General features: G+C 49.6%; 1 protein-coding gene across 1 annotated transcript in view; it reads right to left on the reverse strand.

Moving 5' to 3' along the window:
* Window positions 1–3,715: 3,715 nt before the first annotated feature.
* The window catches only part of CFAP77 (cilia and flagella associated protein 77), a 58,497-nt gene continuing 43,921 nt past the window's right edge, over window positions 3,716–18,291 (reverse strand). The window contains exons 4-6 of the mRNA XM_058818229.1: window positions 14,942–15,044; window positions 13,310–13,405; window positions 3,716–3,784 (exon numbers count right to left, since the gene is read on the reverse strand). Of these exons, the coding sequence (XP_058674212.1) occupies window positions 3,716–3,784; window positions 13,310–13,405; window positions 14,942–15,044 (268 nt within the window). The remainder of the gene's footprint in view (window positions 3,785–13,309; window positions 13,406–14,941; window positions 15,045–18,291) is intronic.

An 18,291-nucleotide genomic window follows, 5' to 3' on the forward strand; every position in this document is an offset into this window, starting at 1 on the left:
CTTCCTCGCGGTCAGCCTGGCTGCTGTGTTCTCCAGGGTTTATTTAGGGGTTTTTCCCGTGGACGGAGCCTTCACCGAGGAGATGGGAAAATGTCCACACCCGGGCGCGCGGAGCTGCGTCACTTCAAAGCGATGTCGCTGGTTATTTCTCAAACGCCCGATTTCTTCTGTCGCCCACCTTCCCGGCCAGTCAGCTGCATCTTGTCCCTCTTCCAAAGCCGCCCTTGGCCGGCAGCTTGGAGGCGACCAAGGATGGGGAGCCCCCTGGGGCAGCCCGGCTGCCAGCTGTCGGCAGCGGCGCTCGCAGGGCCCCCGCTCCTCCTGCCCGCAGCTCGGGGCCGCCAGATCGGGGCACAGGAACAAAAGAACTTTAGAGGAGGACAAGCCCAGGAACGAAATCGGCATCATCAGCCCCGGTCCCAGCCTGCCCCCACCTCGTGCTCAGCCTCCTTGCCCTTGTGAGGGGTTCCTGCTGCTGCTGCTGTGCCCCGTGTCCCTCCCAGCACACAGAGCCAGGAGTGGGGACAGGTCGCTTTTGCAGTGTCCCCCATCCACGAGGCTGGGCCAGGTGTCCCTTTGGACTGGAACAGAGCGATGGGTGTGCTGGAAGTGGTTCTGGTGAGACCCCGATGGGGTTTGGAGATCCTGGCAGTGTTTGTGTTGGCCCCTGTGCTCTGGCAGCCTCCATGTTCAACCAGGAGCTCACATTTGGGGTGGAAATTTGCACTGGGATGGAACCAGCGCTGAGGTTTTGTTTGGGACCAGGAATGGGACTGGGAAAGGCAGCAGGACCGGGAGTGGGATTAGGATCAGGATTTGGATCAGCCATGCAGGGACAGGTTTGGGCTGGTGAGGCTTGCCCTTGAATAAAGCACCTGCTTTCAAATAACCACAAGGACGTCCCCAGATGAGACCAAATTCCTGATGATGTGCAAGATTTTGGGGTGTATTTGATGGAACCTCCCAGAGCAGGTTCTGTATAGTGCCATGCCCAGCCCTGGGGACAGACATGTCACTCCTAGGCCACACTTGGGGCTCCCAGCAGCTACAGATGCACTGCTACTCATGTCCTAATGACACCAAAATTATTATTACTATTATTACTATTCATGCTATTGTTTTATTAACTTGTTTCAGAGTTAGACTCCCCAAGGCAGAAATGTGCCCCATTCTGCCCATATGTGGTGTCCCTCCCACATCACCAGACCCTGGCCAGGTGGGGCTCCAAGGATTTTTCTGTGGCTCCCAGCACAGACGGGAAATCCTGTGCACAGACCACGGAGCAGTGCACACTCCTTCCCTCTGTGTGCTGCCCTCAAACCCCGATTTCCCAACTGCTCCTGTTCACAAACACTCAGCCAAGAGCAGACCCCTGATGCCAGCTGCATTCACAGCCACAATCCAGGGCTGGGTTTAGGGCTGTGGCAGCTTTGGGAGCTGCTGTCAATCCCACCCTGCTGGGCTCTCCTGGTTCCTGTCAGCGGCGCAGGTTTGGCCCTGGGGCCCGGGGCAGGGCTGACCCAGGCTGGCCCAGGCGTTCCCTTCCCTGCAGAGCTCTGACGGTGACTAACAAGGGTTAATCAGAGATATCTGCCCAGCCCGGCGTGCTGGAAGGCCGTGGCAGAGGGAGGAACCCTCCTGAAGGCTGGCTGGGCGCTGGGTGAGGCCGTGCCCAGCTGGCACAGCGAGGGATGCTCCGGTGACCCAGCGAGGGCAGGAGGGACAGGGGGGCTCGGTGGGGCACGGGGGGCACGGGCAGGCGGGAGCAGCCGCGGCAGCGGCGGAGGGAGCCCCGTTACCGGTGGGTGTCACTGCAGGACAAGGAGCGGGGCCGGGATCGCTGCTCGCGGCTCGGACGGGGCAGGGTTGGGACTGGGGGTGCCAGGGCAGGGGTGCCCTGTGCTGCCCATCCGAGCAGCGACACCGGGGACATTGGGGCACGACCTTGCCCAGCGTTTCATTGTCAGATCTGTCGGCTCTGAGCTGCGCTGAGAGGTGTTTTCTGAACACACTTCGTTGATTTGTCAGATGATTTTTCTGATCTCTTTGCCGATTCCTTGTCCCGACCAGCAGCTCTGCAGGGCTTTGCTTTGGTTCACACCGCTCTGTGCCAGCCCTCCCCAGCCCGGCAGGACTCTCTGGAGGTGTTCCCTTCCCTGAGCACACCCCAGGGATGCTGGGGCTGGGCTGAGAGCTGGATGTGGCTCCCAGCAGGCAGAAGGACAAACCTCGTGCCTGGGTTTCTCATAAACAGCGTCATTTTTAGCAAGACAAGTCATTTAAGGCCCAGCTCCCTCCCTCCCTGGGGAGGTGGGAAAGGCCTTTGGTTATAATCCACCTCTGCCAGCTTGGCAAGCCCTGCTGTTATCCCCCTCGTTATTTTAGATGGGTTTTATTTAGAGTCCTGCACTAAAAAGAAACAACACGTAGCAGGGTTTTCCCGGCGTGGAGCAGGTGATTTTGTTCCTCCCTCAGCTCAGGTGTGGGCAGGGTGGGGTTTGTTACAGCTCCTGCCTCATAAAAGGGCAGGTTGAGGTACAAGCTGGAAAAGCTGGAGCAGCTCCTGGAGAGCCTTCATTGTCCTGAGAGGTAAAAAAAAAGCAAACTGCCCTTGTAATTTACTTTGTTGTTTCATCTTGAGCCATGCAAGAGCTCTTCTCTCTGAGGTTTGGGGCTAAAGGTTTGGTTGGAAATCTGAGGGCCAACGAGCCCTGAGCCAACGTGGGTTTTTCCTGTCCTTTGGCTGCTGGTGGTTTTATGTGGGACTGGGATAATCCCAGTGCCAAGATGTGGGGGGAAAAATCGTGCTGGCACATCCACCTGAGCTCAGGATGCAGTTGGGGCTGCCCAGCACAACAGATGTCACCTCCCAGAGCTCTGGGGTGAACACTCCTGAGCTCTCCAATGCCAATGGGAGAGAGAATATGAAAAGTGGGAGATAATTTGGCTTAAAAAGCCAGTAAACTCTGAGCTGTAATGGTAGATGTGAGAAGCAGACTGTGTAAGAGATATCAATTATTCCTTTAGTGATAACGGAGATCCACATTTAAATGATGGCACTTTTAACCAGAAGGATTCCAAATGTGCTGGTTCCTCTCTGAGCCTGTGGGTTTGGGTGCTGTGATGCTGAGTTGGTGCTGGTACAGTTTGGGTTTGTTCAGTGAGGGCTTGGAGAGGCTCAGCCCTGGGGGCTCCAGCAGCTGCTGGGGATGAGTGTGGAGCTGCCTGGAGCCACCTTAAAGCAGAGCTTTGCCTGGTGAGGCCCAGTTTGGCAGAGCACTCAAAGCAGGTGTTTGAATTCCTTCACACAGGCAATGGCTTTGCTGAATCAGGCACTGATGGGAAGCGTTTTTGGCAAAGAAATGAGGCCTGATGAGACATTACAGATTTGGTATCAGCTAGGATATGGCTGCATCCAATCTATTTGTCCAGAGCCAGCAGGGAAGGAGCCTGTCCTGCCTCCCTGTGGGGCTGTGCTGGTGTGAGCACTGAGCACCATCAGGATTGTGCTGTGCACCTGACACAAAGCAATGAACAGGCTGAGACTGAATCATTCCTCTTATATTTATGATTTATTTGGCTATATCTGCATTAGCATAACTGTAAAACCTGAGAGAAAGTCTATTGCATGTGGAATCCTGGGGTCCAAGGGCTGTGCCCAGCACCATCCTTGTTCTGGGGGCCCTCTGGGGAAGGGGCAGCTCACAGCAACTCCTCAGTGGGAGGCACTGAGAGCCTTCTGACGGGACTGAGGGTCTGGAAAAGTCCTGAGATGAGGCTTAGCCTATGAGGGAAGGAGCAGAGAGAGGATTGGTTACAGGCAATCCACAGAAAATGGGTTGAAGCACAGACAGGGAGGAGACTGCAGATTGCACAAGGGTTCTCTCTGGCTGGGAGCTCTGTCTCCAGCTGGAGTTAAACACTTAACCTGCTTAAAATGAGGAGTAGCTTTCTGATTGACTTCAGGAGGTTCTTATCCTGCTCTAGCATCAAGCCCCTGTAGTTTTATTAAGATGTGTTTGTTGTCTGACATTTTCAAAGGCTGCTATGCCCTAAGGTGGGCCCTGAAATAAATAGGAGTGGTTTTCTACAGCACAGGATTGGGTGCCTCACTGAGGGGCCAGGATGGGCTCAGAGTTCCCAGAGGACCCAGAGTTCCCTCCCTGGTGAGGTCAGGGAACCTAAAACCACAGAAGCAGCAGCTGCCCAGGAATCACCTTTGAGTGAGGACAGGGTGAAAAAATACCCATGCCAACAAACAAAAGGGAATTAGTCTGAGGGTAGAAAGGTGCCAGGGCCCTTTGGGGTGAGCAGTGGGGCTCACACACAGCTCTGAGCAGCAAACCAGCACGGGGGATGCAGTGACTGGAGTGTTTTCCGTGTGCTCTGCCTGCCCCAGCACAATCCCCTGTGCCACACATCTGCCTGTGTGCCTGTGCTGAGCTGCCTCCCTCTTCCCCCCTCCACCCTGCTCAGGCTGGCTGCATGTCAGGCTTTGCATATGTAAAAATACAGAGCAGTCTTTGCCCTGAAAAGCTTGCTAGTGATCTCATTAATCAAGACAAACAAAGCATATTTAGCTATTCCCCCTCTCTGGAGGAAGGCGTTCAGGTACTTAAATATGCATTTGAGTGCCTAACTTCAGACAGCTGTTTCTGGATGGTTTTGCTTCCTCACAAATAGCAGCAGTGACATAACCCCTCTCAGGGAGGGAGAGCTGGGGAAGGCAGAAGCAGGGGGTGAGTAACCCCAGGAGCTGGCAGGGACAATCCCTGCTTATTCCAACTCCAGCCTGCCATTAAAGGTGCAGCAGTTTTTCCTTTGCAGCTGGGTTTTTTTTTTAGAAAAATCCAGTGCTTGCAGGTAAGGACAGCTGAGCTGCTTCTCTTGAATGTTCCTCTGCCTTCCTGTCAGTGCTGGGAGCTGGCACAGGGACATTTCTGCCTGGGATGGGGTGATGCCATAGGAGAGGGAACAGCAGTTAATTCACTCCAATGTTGGTACAAAGCTCCTGGGTGAGAAATGTCCCACTGAGCCACAACTGGCAGTAATTAAAGTGAGCAGAGCCTCGGGAAGTTGTGGGGGATGCCAGCTCCTGCCCTCAGCATGAGTGAGTGGGGAGCACCAGGTGTAGGACAGGGCCAAGTGCTGCTTTAAAAAATGAGAAACCCTCCCAGTCATTAGAGCCCAGATAAGGGTGTGCTTGGGTCAGAGGTCTCTTTATGACAGAGACTGGTGTTGAGCAGTCAATGCCAGTGATGGATCCTCATCTCTGATTCTTCTAATTCATATTTTAAATGATGAACCCAAAGGTAGCTCCTCTAGAGACAGCTGATGATCTTTGCCATTACTCTGCTGCAGTTATGGGTTGTTAATGCCAGGGTTTTGTTTCCTGTCCTGCTGCAGCCAGTCCTCCAATATGGCTTGTAGGAAAAAGCTGAAAGGTTCTCCTTGCAGGATGATGGAGCTGCCATGGGCTCCAGCTGCTGCTCAGGAGCAATGTTTGCTGCTCTTCATTTCATTTATTATTGACAAATGAAAACCTGCAGGACCCTTGCAGCTGGGACATTGTAATGTCGGTGTTTGCTTCACAGAATTAGAGGGGCAAGAACAATAATTCCCACTCCTAAAACTTCAATATCTATTTGGGGATATTATCTTTAGAGCTTCATGGTTATAACAATGTGTTAAATTGGAGGGTACATTAAGGCAGGTGTGTTAATTGAGGGCTGATAAATTGCATGTGAGATGCAGAAAGGCCAAGGTGGTGCAGGGAAGAATGTTTTCCCTACAGAGATCCCCTGATGACTGAGCTGGGTTGGTTTTCTTGTTGTGAACACCTTTGGGTGCAAAATAAGCTCAGCTTAAGGGGGGAGTTTTATTTACTAGAGCTGTGTTTAATGGTTTGTGGTGGAAAGGCCTGAAGTAATGAACAGCACCAGGCTCTCCTCATGGCCTGGAAGGATCCATGGAGACCTGGCTGTCCCTGTTCCTCTCCCAGCACCTGCCTGGCTCTGCCCACCTGCTCCCAGCAGCTCCCAGCTCCCCTGCACCATTTTTCACTCGAACAACAAAGCTGCACCCGGGACTCAGCCTGGTTCCTCCATCATCCATTTGATCGAATCCTTTTAGCGGGTGACAAAACACTTTCCTGTGCTCACTTTACAGGAAACCAATCTCTATTATTTCCTTTTTTTTTTTTTTTCCTTTCCCAAACCCTCCTTCATTTACAGGAATCTAACAAATCTTGGGGCTTTTTTATTTTTTTTTCTCTCCAAAACAACACAAAACAGTGATTTTTTTTTTTTTTTTTTCAGGAAAGGCAGGGAGGAGGGAGTAAAACAAACAATACAGAGAGGGGTAGGGTGCACACACTGACGCTCAGAGCGCCGAGCATCCCCGTACAGACAAAATAAAAAAAAATAAAATAAATTAAAAAAAAAAAAAAAAAAAAAAAACCCACCCCGCGCGCGCGCATCGAGATGCAAATGATTTTTCCGCCAAGCCACCGCTTGTAAAGCTTGACAGAAAATAATGAGAAACACTAAATCTTTTATAAGGTTAACACTCAAGCAGCTGTCAAACAAGAAAAGAATTTAGCGAAAGATCCGCAAAAACTTCCATCGCCTCATTAAATCCAACAGGGCCGGGGCCCGGCGTGGTGAGGAGGCACCGGGGCGCCTCCGTTTTGTGTCAGTAATTTGCGGAGGAGGAAGAGCCAAGACGAAACAGCCAACGCCGAAGGGGCCTTGGGGGAGGCTGGGGAATCGTTAGAGCGCCAGCAGCGGCCCCGGCTCCTAATTGGAAGCATTGGGCATTATCAACGGAGGATTTGCCTCGGCTCCCTGACAGCTCTCTAGGCCTGGAATGATAGCCCACTTGTCAGTGTAAAAGACCATTAAAAACAAACCATTTTGATTTAATTGGAGGCGGTGTGCTGGGGGCCCAGGTGAGGCGCTTCATCAGCCGATGTTGGCTGCTGATGCCTTTTTCCCCCTGTATTGATGGCTTTTTTCTTTTTTTTTTTTTTCTCCCCTCCCTTTCAAAAACTGTCTAGGAAAGAGAAAGAGGTGCTGAAAGATCCTTCACAGCCGCATCCAGAGCGGCTTTCAATAGGGTTGTCAACAAATGCCATGACAAGTTAGAGAGAGGCAGGTACTTTTAAAACAGACGTTATTCTGTCCAAGATGAGCTGTGCTCAGAGGTGAGTGTTGGATTATTAGGGTTACAAATAATGTGGCTTTTTCCTGCCAGGAGCGTGCTTAACTGCCTTAATGAATGGGGTTGATTTTTCTCTCCCCTCCTTTCTAAGAACAGAGAGAAATGCAGGACAAGGGAGCCTGGGCTAAATGATCTTTATTTGCTTCAAGCCCACGAAGGTTTCAAACAGTGCTTGGTGATTTTGGGCTGCTGTATTTAATGTCCTATAGAGATTTGGGTGGTTTTTTTTTTTTTTTTTTTCCTTCCTGAACATAATGGCCACAGATATTTGCTGGGGTTCACTGGTCATTTGGTCTGGACAACAGCATGAGGAAAGAATTAACACACTGGAGCTGTAACCTGGAGTGTGCCCCCCACCTCCCTGGCAGATGTTTCAGGGTCAGACCAGAGCTGGCAGCTTTCACCCTGACCTCATGTGCTTGACATCTGAATCCTGACCCTTTTCATGCCAGGCAAGAGTTTTACTTAAAGTTATCTTGATAAAGAGCATTTCTGCAGAAGTCAGAAGAGGGCCGTGAATGAAATCCCAAACCCATTTAAAAAGCATTTCCATGGAGTTGTGCACTGGCAGCAAGGGCAGGTGCTCACCCATAACCCAACAGAGCCCTGCCACAAGCTGTGAGCACCCAAAATCTCTTCCTTCCTGGGTGAGAATCTCCAGAAGAGCGATGGGAATTGGCTGCCAACTGTTCCTGGTGCTGCCTTTGCTACTGGGCTTGTCTGTAGGTGGAGCCTGCCCTGGAGATGATCTAGGCTGTACAGCTGCACAGGAGGGTGCTGTTTTTCTCTGTTAATCAGGAGATGTCCAGAGCAATGGAAATGGCACAGGAATGATGTTCACTCTGTCTCTGAGGGAAGTGCTGACCATGGCAGGTAATGGGTTTTACAAAGAGAGGGTCAATTGAGATAAGATATTAGAAGTTTTTTACAATGAGGGTGTTGAAATACTTCGACGTGTTGCCCAGAGAGGTGGTGGATGCTCCATCTGTGGAAACATTCAAGGTCAGGTTGGATGAGGCTCTGAGAAACACAATCTGGTTGAGGATGACCTTGTTCACTGCAGGGGAACCGGACTAGATGGCCCTTAAATGTTCCTTCCAAGCCAAAATATTCTCTGACAGAGGGCAGCACTGGGTGGGATGAGAGGTTAAGTGTCCAGGGCACAAGGGATAGTGGGAAAACCTGGATCATGAAAATGCTTTGCTGAGATTTGAGCAATTGTATTGCTGGAATCTTTGACTGTGAAAGCAAAACAAGAACACCTCCAGAATCTGCAAATAAATGTAGTGGTGCTGACAGGGGCCAGAGCCTGCAGTTAGCCATGGAGAGGCCGTGGGCCCAGAGATGTGCAGGGATCATGCCCAGGGCAGCTGGGTCTGTGCTGCCTGTTTGGAGCCCTGCAGGGTGGTGTTGTCTCTCTTTGCATTGTGCCTGCCACAGGCCAGTGATGCTGCTTTAGATTGTCACTGCAGGGCTGGGAGCCACCAGCTCGTGTCACTTGGACCACTGAACAACCATCAGCTGACACTGATTTTAATTCTTTTTGGTCAGCCCAAGTCCCAGCTGAAGGGAGGATTGATCTGGCAGCGTGGTGACAGGAAGCTCTTGAACTCATTGCTTTATTATTTAAGCACTATTTAGGCCCCAGGAGAGGAGTTTTATAGCACTCCATGTCCCAGAAGTTTCTCTGCCCTCAAACCCAGGAGGACCAATGCCGCACCTGAACAGCCAGCCCCGTGTGCTGTGTGTATCAAGCCCAGGTTATTTAAGCAGAATCTTTGGCTTTTCTGACAAGACAACAGCTGCAAGATTACATGAGCTGTGCTTGTCAGTTCAGCTCCATAGACAAAAATAGAGGTAAGGCATTAAAAAAAAATGCAGAACATTTTTGTGTGTACGTGTTAAACCTCAGCTGTTAATTCTGACGAAGGATCAGGCTGCGAGCAGGTATCGGATCCCTGGTGAGAATCAAATTCCGGGAGCCCAGAATTTTTTGCTGCAAACTTTATACAGTGGGGATTCCTCTAATTACTTTCAGTGGAAATTTACCTGACAGAGCTTTCCCAGGTAATGCAAGGCGTACGCAGGAGAGCCGCTCAGCCGTTGACAGAGCCTTTGATTTTGTGCCAGGTTGCAAATTAAGTCTTTTGCCAAGGTACCCGAACACTTGCTCGTCAATTGCTTATCGCTTATTCATATCGCGCACCCGCGCCGCGCGTTTCATCTGCTCGGGGAGGCAGCGAGCGGTGACAAAAGTCTTGTCCAAAGTTGCTGCATTTCCTTTCCTTCCCCTTGCTTGGTCAAGTAAACAAGCCACCTGAGTGTCTGTGTGAGCTGGGATTCTCTAATGAGCAAAGGAAGAACCCTGGTGTGTGTCAGTGACAGGAGGTGCGCGGAGCTGTTTTGACACGTTGGTGAATTCTGTCCTGTGTCACTGCTTTGTTGCTGCCTGAATCTTTCTTGATTTGATAGAGCCCTGGAAATATATTGGGCGTGGCCAACATTGACTTAGTGGTTTGGATAGTGACCATCAAATGTTCACTATCCAATGGATGTGGCTGGAGCCTCAGCCTGGCCTGACACAGGTGGAGATGCTGCATTTGGGCAGCAATGTCCTCTCCAGAGTTTGGCTGACACAATTCTGCCTGAGCCAGCAGGTGAGGAGTGACACAGGGACAAGACACATCCAGTGAATGTGGGGGACATGAGGCTGAGAGAATTGGGATTGTTCAGTCTGGAACAGAGAAGGATTTGGGGTGACCTGAAGGGAACTTACAGGAAAGATGGGGCAAGACTATTTATAAGAACCTGGAGTGGCAGGACAAGGAAGAATGGGTTCAAATTGAAAGAGAGTAGGTTTAGATTAGCTGCTAGAAAATATTTTTTCCCTGTGAGGGTGGTAAGGCATTGAAATAGGTTCCCCAGAGAAGCTGTGGCTGCCCCATCCCTGGAAGTGTTCCAGGCCAGGCTGGATTGAGCTCTGAGCATCCTGGTCCAGTGGAAGATGTCCCTGCTCATGACAAGGAGGTTGGAGCAAGATGATTTTCAAGGTCCATTTCCAACCCAAACCATTCCATTATTCTATGATTTTTGTCCATGCTGGTTGGCTGAGAGTACAGTCCCCAGGGAATGTGGTTCCACATCTACAAATAAATTAAATTTTGGTGCACAGTCCCAGCCATGCTGGCAAAACTTAAGCCCTGGAATTGTGTCACTGCAGGCAAAGCAAGGCAGAGGCTGTTTGCTTTGGGGGGTGGCTGAGGAAGAGGAGGGCAGTAGAAGCATCTTGCTGAGGTGAGTAAGGAGTTAATATCTGCTTGGTTTAGTTAAAAAAATGAAAAAAAAAACATTTCAATGCAGCAACTTTCCCTAATGAACTGCCCATCAGGACAGGACTGGCTCCCTGTGACCTGCTTGCCTTGGTGAGCTGGGGGGCCCTGGAGACCACAGGACAGATCAAGCAGGAGCACCTGGTGTGGGAGAGCCTGTAAATCACCCAGTTAGCTTAACAGTGTGGGCAGTGGGGCTGAAACCTAAATCCAAATGAAAATACAGTCAATTTGTCCATATTTTACTGACTGAATGACTATGTAATGTCATGCAGCTCTGACAGTGCAGGGAGCAAGTGGATGCAATTAGTGGGGAGAGAAAAGCTCCTTTGTTTTCTTCTCTTCCACTTCTTGGCCAAGCTTTCATGGTGCCAGGGACTGAGTGAAAAGCCCAGTTTAAGAGCCAGCAGAGATATCCATGCCCAGTTTCTGCAGCTCTCTGCAAGGGGTCATAGTGGGAATAAAAAAAATCCTTCTTGATGATTTTTATTGGCCTGAAGGAACAAATTCTCACCTTTCTGTTGCCCTTGTCTTGGATTATAACTATTTCAGTGGCTGGGTGTTGCTCCCCTCAGACCCAGAGCAGGCCAGAATGAAAGGTGTTACTCCAGATGATGAGGGGACTGAGTGAGAAGGATGAGTGGATGGAGAATATCACACTCCTGCACCCCACACCTGCCTTGGAGCTCATGGATATAAAGTTTAAAGTGAGGCTGTGGTCAGGCAATGGAGTTTCTGAATATTCTTGCCCAGGGTCTGGAGTCATGAGCATCTTCTGTACTGGTCAGAGCAGGACAAAGCCACCAAGGGCTGGTAGAAATATGGAGTCTGCTAACAAGCTTTCTGTGAGGTGATATTTTTGTGGTTGCTTTTCACACTCTTCTTGCACAAAAGGATGAGGTTTTTACATGAATTAGAGGCAGTGTTTTGGTCATTTGTCACCTCAGTAAAGGAGGGACTGACATTGACTTCTGGAGTCCCTGGGTTAAGTCAGTTTGGTTTTCAAAACCATTCCATCATCTCTGTAGAGCCCTCCTTAAGAGGAGTAGTTAAAGAACAGTTTGGAGACCACCAAATATCTTTGGGAACCCTTAACTTCCTCCAGGTTGTTGCTGCTTTTAACTGGGTAAACACTTACGGATGTTCAAGTGGAGTTATTTTCCCATGGAGGAAACCATGCACTGAAGGTCAAGTGAGCAACAAATTCCTTGATCCAAGTTCTAATGTGGGCTGTGCCTGTTAGATCTGTGACTGGGGAAAGGCAAATGAGAAAGGAGGAATATGGAAAATCTGCAGAGGCTGTGCAAAATGAGCTGGATGCTCTGAGAAGGAAGGTAAAGGGAGAAGAAGAAAAAGGAGAATGAGAAGAAGGAAAGATGTGAAGGTTTTGAGAGCTGGGGCAGGAACCCAACCACAGCCATGGATGAAACAAAAGGGAAAGCAGAGAGCAAAACCCAGGCTGAAAAATGAGCAGTGATGGAAAGGTCTGGGGTGAGAGGAGCTCTAAAGAGGAGGCTTGCCCCAGGATCTCGTGTGACTCTCACAATCTGTTTAACAGCGATCGGTCATGTTCCCGCGCAGCGGCAGCTCCGAGCTGACAAGGCAGTGGGGATAAATGATTACTGACATATGCTAATGGGGCACTCTTAGACAGGACAGGAGAGGAATACATCAAGGTGGTGCAAAGCACATTTCTTGGGCAAAACTCTCCAACTTGTACAAGTAAATTACCTTCAGAAAATCACAGGGCTCCTTCACTGTTTAAACTGTGGATAGAAATCAACAGCGTGGCAAAAAAATTAACCCCACTAGAAGAAGGGCCACGACAGAGAGCTGAGAGCTTTTTGCAGTGGTATCTATCAATGCCAAATATGATTTTGGCCATGTAAACTTCCTAAACTTTCACTTTCTAGTGTCTCCTTTCCATTTCACTGGTCCAGCTCTTTCCCCTTCTCTCCTAAAACCTCCCCTAGCTCCTCATGAGAAGTTTCCATATCATTTACACCCCAAATAAAGCTAATGGAATTCTAACAAGTACCCCAGAGCACAGCAGGTTGCACAGATGAATTCAGGGAGATGTTTAGATCCCATCACTAGAACAAGAAATCTTCACCTTGGTTCTTATTTGGATCAATTAAAGGAAGTGTCAAGGATATCTCTAACTTGGCCAGACCCTTTGCCTTGTCTCAGGGTGAATATTGTCAATGAGTTTAGAGAGGTATCAAGAGTGTAAGCTTTCTGGAAAGCTCTAATCCTGGGGTGGCAAAGCTTATTTGTAACATCTTCTGGTAAAATCATCTTGTAACATTCAAACATGTGTGGCTTGAATTAGTTATGGTGAGAGCTGATGAGATGGCAGGGCCCCAAAATGCAGGTGTGACTGTCCTGCTTGTGTAGGGCACTTGTAGAGCAAAGGCCACCCTGTACTAACAATGAGATATCAAAAGATGCTTCTCATCTCAGGAAGCTTGTGAAAGTGCACAAAAGTTACAAAATGTGTTATTATCTGGACAACTGCTGCCTCTCTTCCAGGGCTTATAAATGGCAACAAATATCCTACCCTGATGTTCAAAACGGGCTGATGGTTGAACATATTTGGGAGCATTTTAAAGTCTGGGTCATGGGGAGTTCTGAGTTAAGAACCTCATTCATTGGGGCACATGGGCAAGGTTAAAGAGTGTCCCTGCTTTCAGTCAGGTGCTTGTAGTGGCCCAGGAAAGTTGTCTTTGGTCAGGGGAGGGGTTCTGGGGGCCCTGTACCTTCTCGAAGCGCCGGAGGTGCCAGAAGGATTCCTCCTTCACGGGCAGCGGGTGCGTGCGCAGGAACGTGGTGCGGTTCTCGCGCACCTCGCCCATCTGCAAGCAAACACAAACACGGGCTCAGACTGCTGCTCTGCACGTGTCTGCAACCAGAGAGAAACTCCAGAGCCTCGAACTGCTGCTCTGCACGTGTCTGCAACCAGAGAGAAACTCCAGAGCCTCGAACTGCTGCTCTGCACGTGTCTGCAACCAGAGAGAAACTCCAGAGCCTCGAACTGCTGCTCTGCACTTGTCTGCAACCAAAAGTGAACAAGATGGGCTCAAACTTCTCACTTCTCTTGTCTGCAACCAAAGAGAAACACCAGCACCTCAAACTGCTGCCCTTCTCTTGTCTGCAACCACAAATGAACAAGAGTGGGCTCAAACTGCTGCTCTGCACTTGTCTGCAACCAAAGAGAAACACCAGTGGTTCAAAGTTCTGCTTTTCTGTTGTCTGCAACCAAAAGTGAACAAGAGTGGGCTCAAACTGCTCACTTCCCTCATCTGCAACCAAAGAGAAACACCAGTGGGCTCAAACTGCTGCACAGCCATGCACATCAGCTCTGTCATGCAATGCAGTGACACTGGGATGGATGAGGCCAGAAGTTGCTTTGGGGTGATGATCACAATTCCATGATCTGGGGAGTTTTCCATGCCCATGCAGCCAATACGGATAGTTAAAACACATGAGCAGCTCTCAGTATCTCTTTATAGAGGGAGGTGACTGCTGCCCACTAACCCTAACCCTGTGCCCTGAGCTACAGCAATGAGCTAAAAGCTCATCCCTAACTGGGACAGTCCCCTCCAGCACCCTCACCATGGTGGGGTTTCCTGGCTCTCCTGATTCATTGCCCAATAATCCCAGCACAAACCAGTGCAGGCACCTGGATACCCTGGGACTCTGTCTGCTCTGTGGTCCAGGATACAGGTTTGTGTTACTTAACTCGGTAATTGGTGGCTGCAGGTTTTGGGAGCTTGATGGAGGCAACTTAGTGATTAAAAACATCAGTCATCAATAGATAAAGTAGGGATGCACTTTCCAACGTCCCAGGCTGGTGTATTCATAAAATAGCTGCTAATTAAGGACACTGTATTCTTGCACTTCAACTATAAAGCACAGTTTGTGATGGCAGTAAGCCCATTGAAATTGGTCATTACCATATTAGCCCGACTCTTCTTTGAGCCATTAACTAATAAAACAGTCATTGGCTGCTTTTAAATGATATTACAATGTTGGTTTGTTTAACAGCACAGCCTCACACTCCAACAGCTGCTGTGGGTGCTGCACCAGCCTGACCATGCCAGGCTCAGGGCTGGGGCTGTCCTTTCAGCATTTGCTGCTTGTTCCTTGGTTGTGACCCCTGTCCCAGGTAACCTGAGCAGAGCTGATGTCCAAAGGACAGCTCCTGGCAGAGGGATGCTCATCTTTGTTAGGCTTTGCCAGCCTTGTAGCAATCAGGGGGATGTTTTCCCAGCTGAGAGCCTTTCCCAGGGCTGGGAGCAGCCCATTTGTCCCTTGTGGGGTAGGACAGTGAGGGTTGTGCTCAGGAATACTGTGCGCATTAGGGGAAAGCATTGCTGGACTATTCCCACCTTTTTCTTCACCATGTGCTGGACTCTGGTCCGGGCTCTCTGCTCCTCCATCCACAGCTCCTTGTATCTGTGTTGCATGAGGTCAAAAAAGGGAGTGGGAGGCCTGGAAAACATTGAAAAGACACCAATTTAATGTTTGCCTCCTTGTGCTGGTTCACATTTCTGCTCCTGGAAAGTGACAGTGAGAACAGGAATAAAGCCTTGCACTGGAAAAGGATTTCTGCTCCTCAGGAAACCTCAAACCCACAATGATTTCCATGAACACACCACAGCCTGAACATAACTGTGCTGACCTGTGTCAGGGCATTCCCCAGAACTGGAACAATTGCAAACCTTTTACAGGGCAGGTTTCAGCAGCTGTCTGAGCCCTGGAAGGACCATGGGGCACCACAGGCTGCAGCTCAGCTTTGGGCCCTGCCAGAGCTTCAGGAGAGCCTCTCCCAGCAGGTACCCAATGGAGCAGCTCTGGCTGGATTCCCTCCATGGGAAGAACCCCTGAGTGCCAAGTTTTGCTAAAATAGCACCGCTTTTACCATTGAAATCTCTCTGGTGTGGTGCACCAAAGGCTGCAATGTGCAGTGATGGATGGGGTGAGAGGAGCAAGTGCTGTCCTCAGCAGTCTGAGCAGGGCTAAAAATGGACCCAGTGCAGATGGTCAGGGTCTGCAGCAGAAAGGGGAGCTGAAATGCTGAGCCCTGGTCTGGAGCCTCAGCTGCACAGAGCAGGAGTATTTGCCCCTTGAAAGAGGATTTCAGGGAGCAAGGAGGAGACAGCAGAGGGGAGGAGCTGCACATGACCCAGGTTCTAGAAAAAGTCTAAAAAGGCAGTTCCTTGTTGGCCAATGTCCCATTCAGCTGCTCTGAGCTGGCATTAACCTGACCAGCTTGTGGCAAAGCTGCAGCCTGAAATTGTTGAGCCTTGCTCCTTGCAAGTGAGGATACTTCATCAGCCACCACGGGAGGCAGAGCTGGCAGTGGCAGGGACAGCAAATCAGTAATTGCCATGGTCCTGCTGCTATTCCTTTCCCCCTAAGCAAACACTTGAAGGTGATGAAGGACCTCAAGCTCAAGTTTTATTGGTCCTTGTCCTTGCACACCTTGCTAAGGAGGGACTTTTCCCATCTTGGCAGCAGCTGATGACTGTGGGGCTCTCACCTCCAGCTCTGCTCCCACCTGTAGCCTGCAGAGCCCTGAGCTGCAGCTCCCACAGCAGGGCCAGGGCTGTTCCTGCCTGTGCAGACCAACTGCAGGACACTGGGGGCTTGGGGGAGCTGCTGGGCTGTTTCTGGGCCACCAGCTCCACCTGTTTGTGCAAAGAGCCCACATGCCACAGAGTGAGCTGGTGCCTTGTGGTTTATGGCAGGAGTGGGTCCAGAACTGACAGCTGCCAGCTTTTAGCAGCCTGGAGAATCCTTGATGATCACTGAGGGTGCCAGCAGCCTGTATGCAAATAGTAACTCTTCTGTTTCTTGTTCCTTCACCCCCGTGGTGACTTTTATTACTTAATTATTGCACACCACATGCTTCAAAACAGCCTAATCTATGGTTGTGTTTTCTAATGATACTGGATGTGCAATCCAGCAATATCCATCCCAAGGGTACATTCATATCAGAGGAGACATCCTTCTGCAGGCCTCCTGTTTCATAGATCACATGCTGCAGGGCTTTTCAAGCCTGTGCTTGCAAATCAGCTCTGCTGCTCCACACCATTATCTGGAGACACCCAGTGCCAAAGGCAACACTGACATTTACCCTTTGTCCCCTCTTCCTTCCCCTCCTTCCCTTCCAGTTGGGCATTTCATGCTGATCACAGCTGGGCAAAATATTTAAAAGGTTAAAAGGTGTGGCAAACCAGTGGTAAAGTGTGTTATTATCTGTTTGGGTCTCCAGTTTTGTAGTGTGGTGTGAATGTTGGTATTCCTGACACCAGCACATGGTGAGCATGGCTCGTTTGCTGCTGTCCCTCTGCTCTCCAAGGCAGGAGCTTTCCTGGTGTGCAGGAATAGCAGGGAGGGATCAGGAAAGCACTAAGCCTTTGTGTGCAGTCTTTGATTATTGATTTTTGGGGTTTTTTTTGCAGTTGAATGTATTTTCACATCTCCATGGAGGTGACTTTTACCATCTCCAGTGGACCAGCCAGTTGGTGACTGATAGTCCACAGCTGGCTTGTAAGTAAATGCTTGAAAGGACACATTTGGGTTGATGCTCTTCAGAGATCCTTCCCTGCCGTGTGATTAATCACATTTAAGCCCTGATCCAGCAAAGTATAGAATCATGCCTGGAACCATGCACACATGAACTGCCTCTCTGAAATCGCTGGGAATGACTCCTGTGCTGGTTGTCCACACAAACCCTGCTGGGGCTGAGGCTTCCTCTGGCTTTTCCTCCTTTGAGAGAAGCTCTGAGAGAGTGGGGAAGAGCAGGGGACATCAGGGAACACCTCTCAAAGGTGACTGCAGAGGTCTCAGCAAGGTGGATTTTCCTTTGTAGGTCAAAGCCTGCTCTCAGCAGAGGGATGGGGAATTGGCCCCGATATCGGCGCTGCCTGGCAGTGTGACAGCTCTGCCTTGCAGCTGGCCTTTGGGAAAATGTCCTTTTGCCCTGGTGTTACTTCAGGACAGGGATCAATGGCTTGTGTGTTCCCTTTCCTTTTGTCACCCTGCCCAGATGTGGCTCCTGAACAGGGAGGGTTTTGCTGTTGCTGTCTGTGGATGCTGCGGAGAGAGCAGGGGAAGGAAGCATCCTCTGGAAATGCTTATTGCACATTAAAACCCATCTCATTCACAGCAACTCAGATCTCCTTGTTTTGGCACAAGCACCCTGCCACAGAAAGGAAAGGCAAAGAAGTTCTGATAGGATGTAACAAATTATTTATAATTGTTGGGGAAAAAAATACTCATCTGCTTCCTTTTATAGTCAAATAGTTGGAGGCACTTCTAATGCTGACATTTCCTAAATATTTTAAAATTTATCTGTGCACATTTTCAAAACTATTATCCTTGAAACAGTTCCTGTCTCTTTAATAGAATCTCTCTAATTTACTTTCAAGAGTCAGGGTAGAGACCTATTTTCAACTGAAATGACATGCACCTGCTAACTTGGTTATACAATGTGGAATTCTAGTCTGCCAGACATCCCCTGGAAAAGAAGCTGCAGCCTCCTAATAGGCTATTTTACTGTAAAAACAGTGTTAAAAAGTATAATAAAGTATTAACAATATTAAAATAAAACAGTGTAGGCCTTAAATGAGCTACAAACTAGTTAAATCTATTCCATTCAATATGAGCCTTCAGTGCTTTGCAGCTGATACCTCAGAGCTGGGATTTATCTAAAATGAAGGCACCAGGGACA

The sequence above is a fragment of the Ammospiza caudacuta genome, chromosome 21, assembly GCF_027887145.1.
Source record: "Ammospiza caudacuta isolate bAmmCau1 chromosome 21, bAmmCau1.pri, whole genome shotgun sequence".
Classification (NCBI taxonomy): Eukaryota; Metazoa; Chordata; class Aves; order Passeriformes; family Passerellidae; genus Ammospiza; species Ammospiza caudacuta.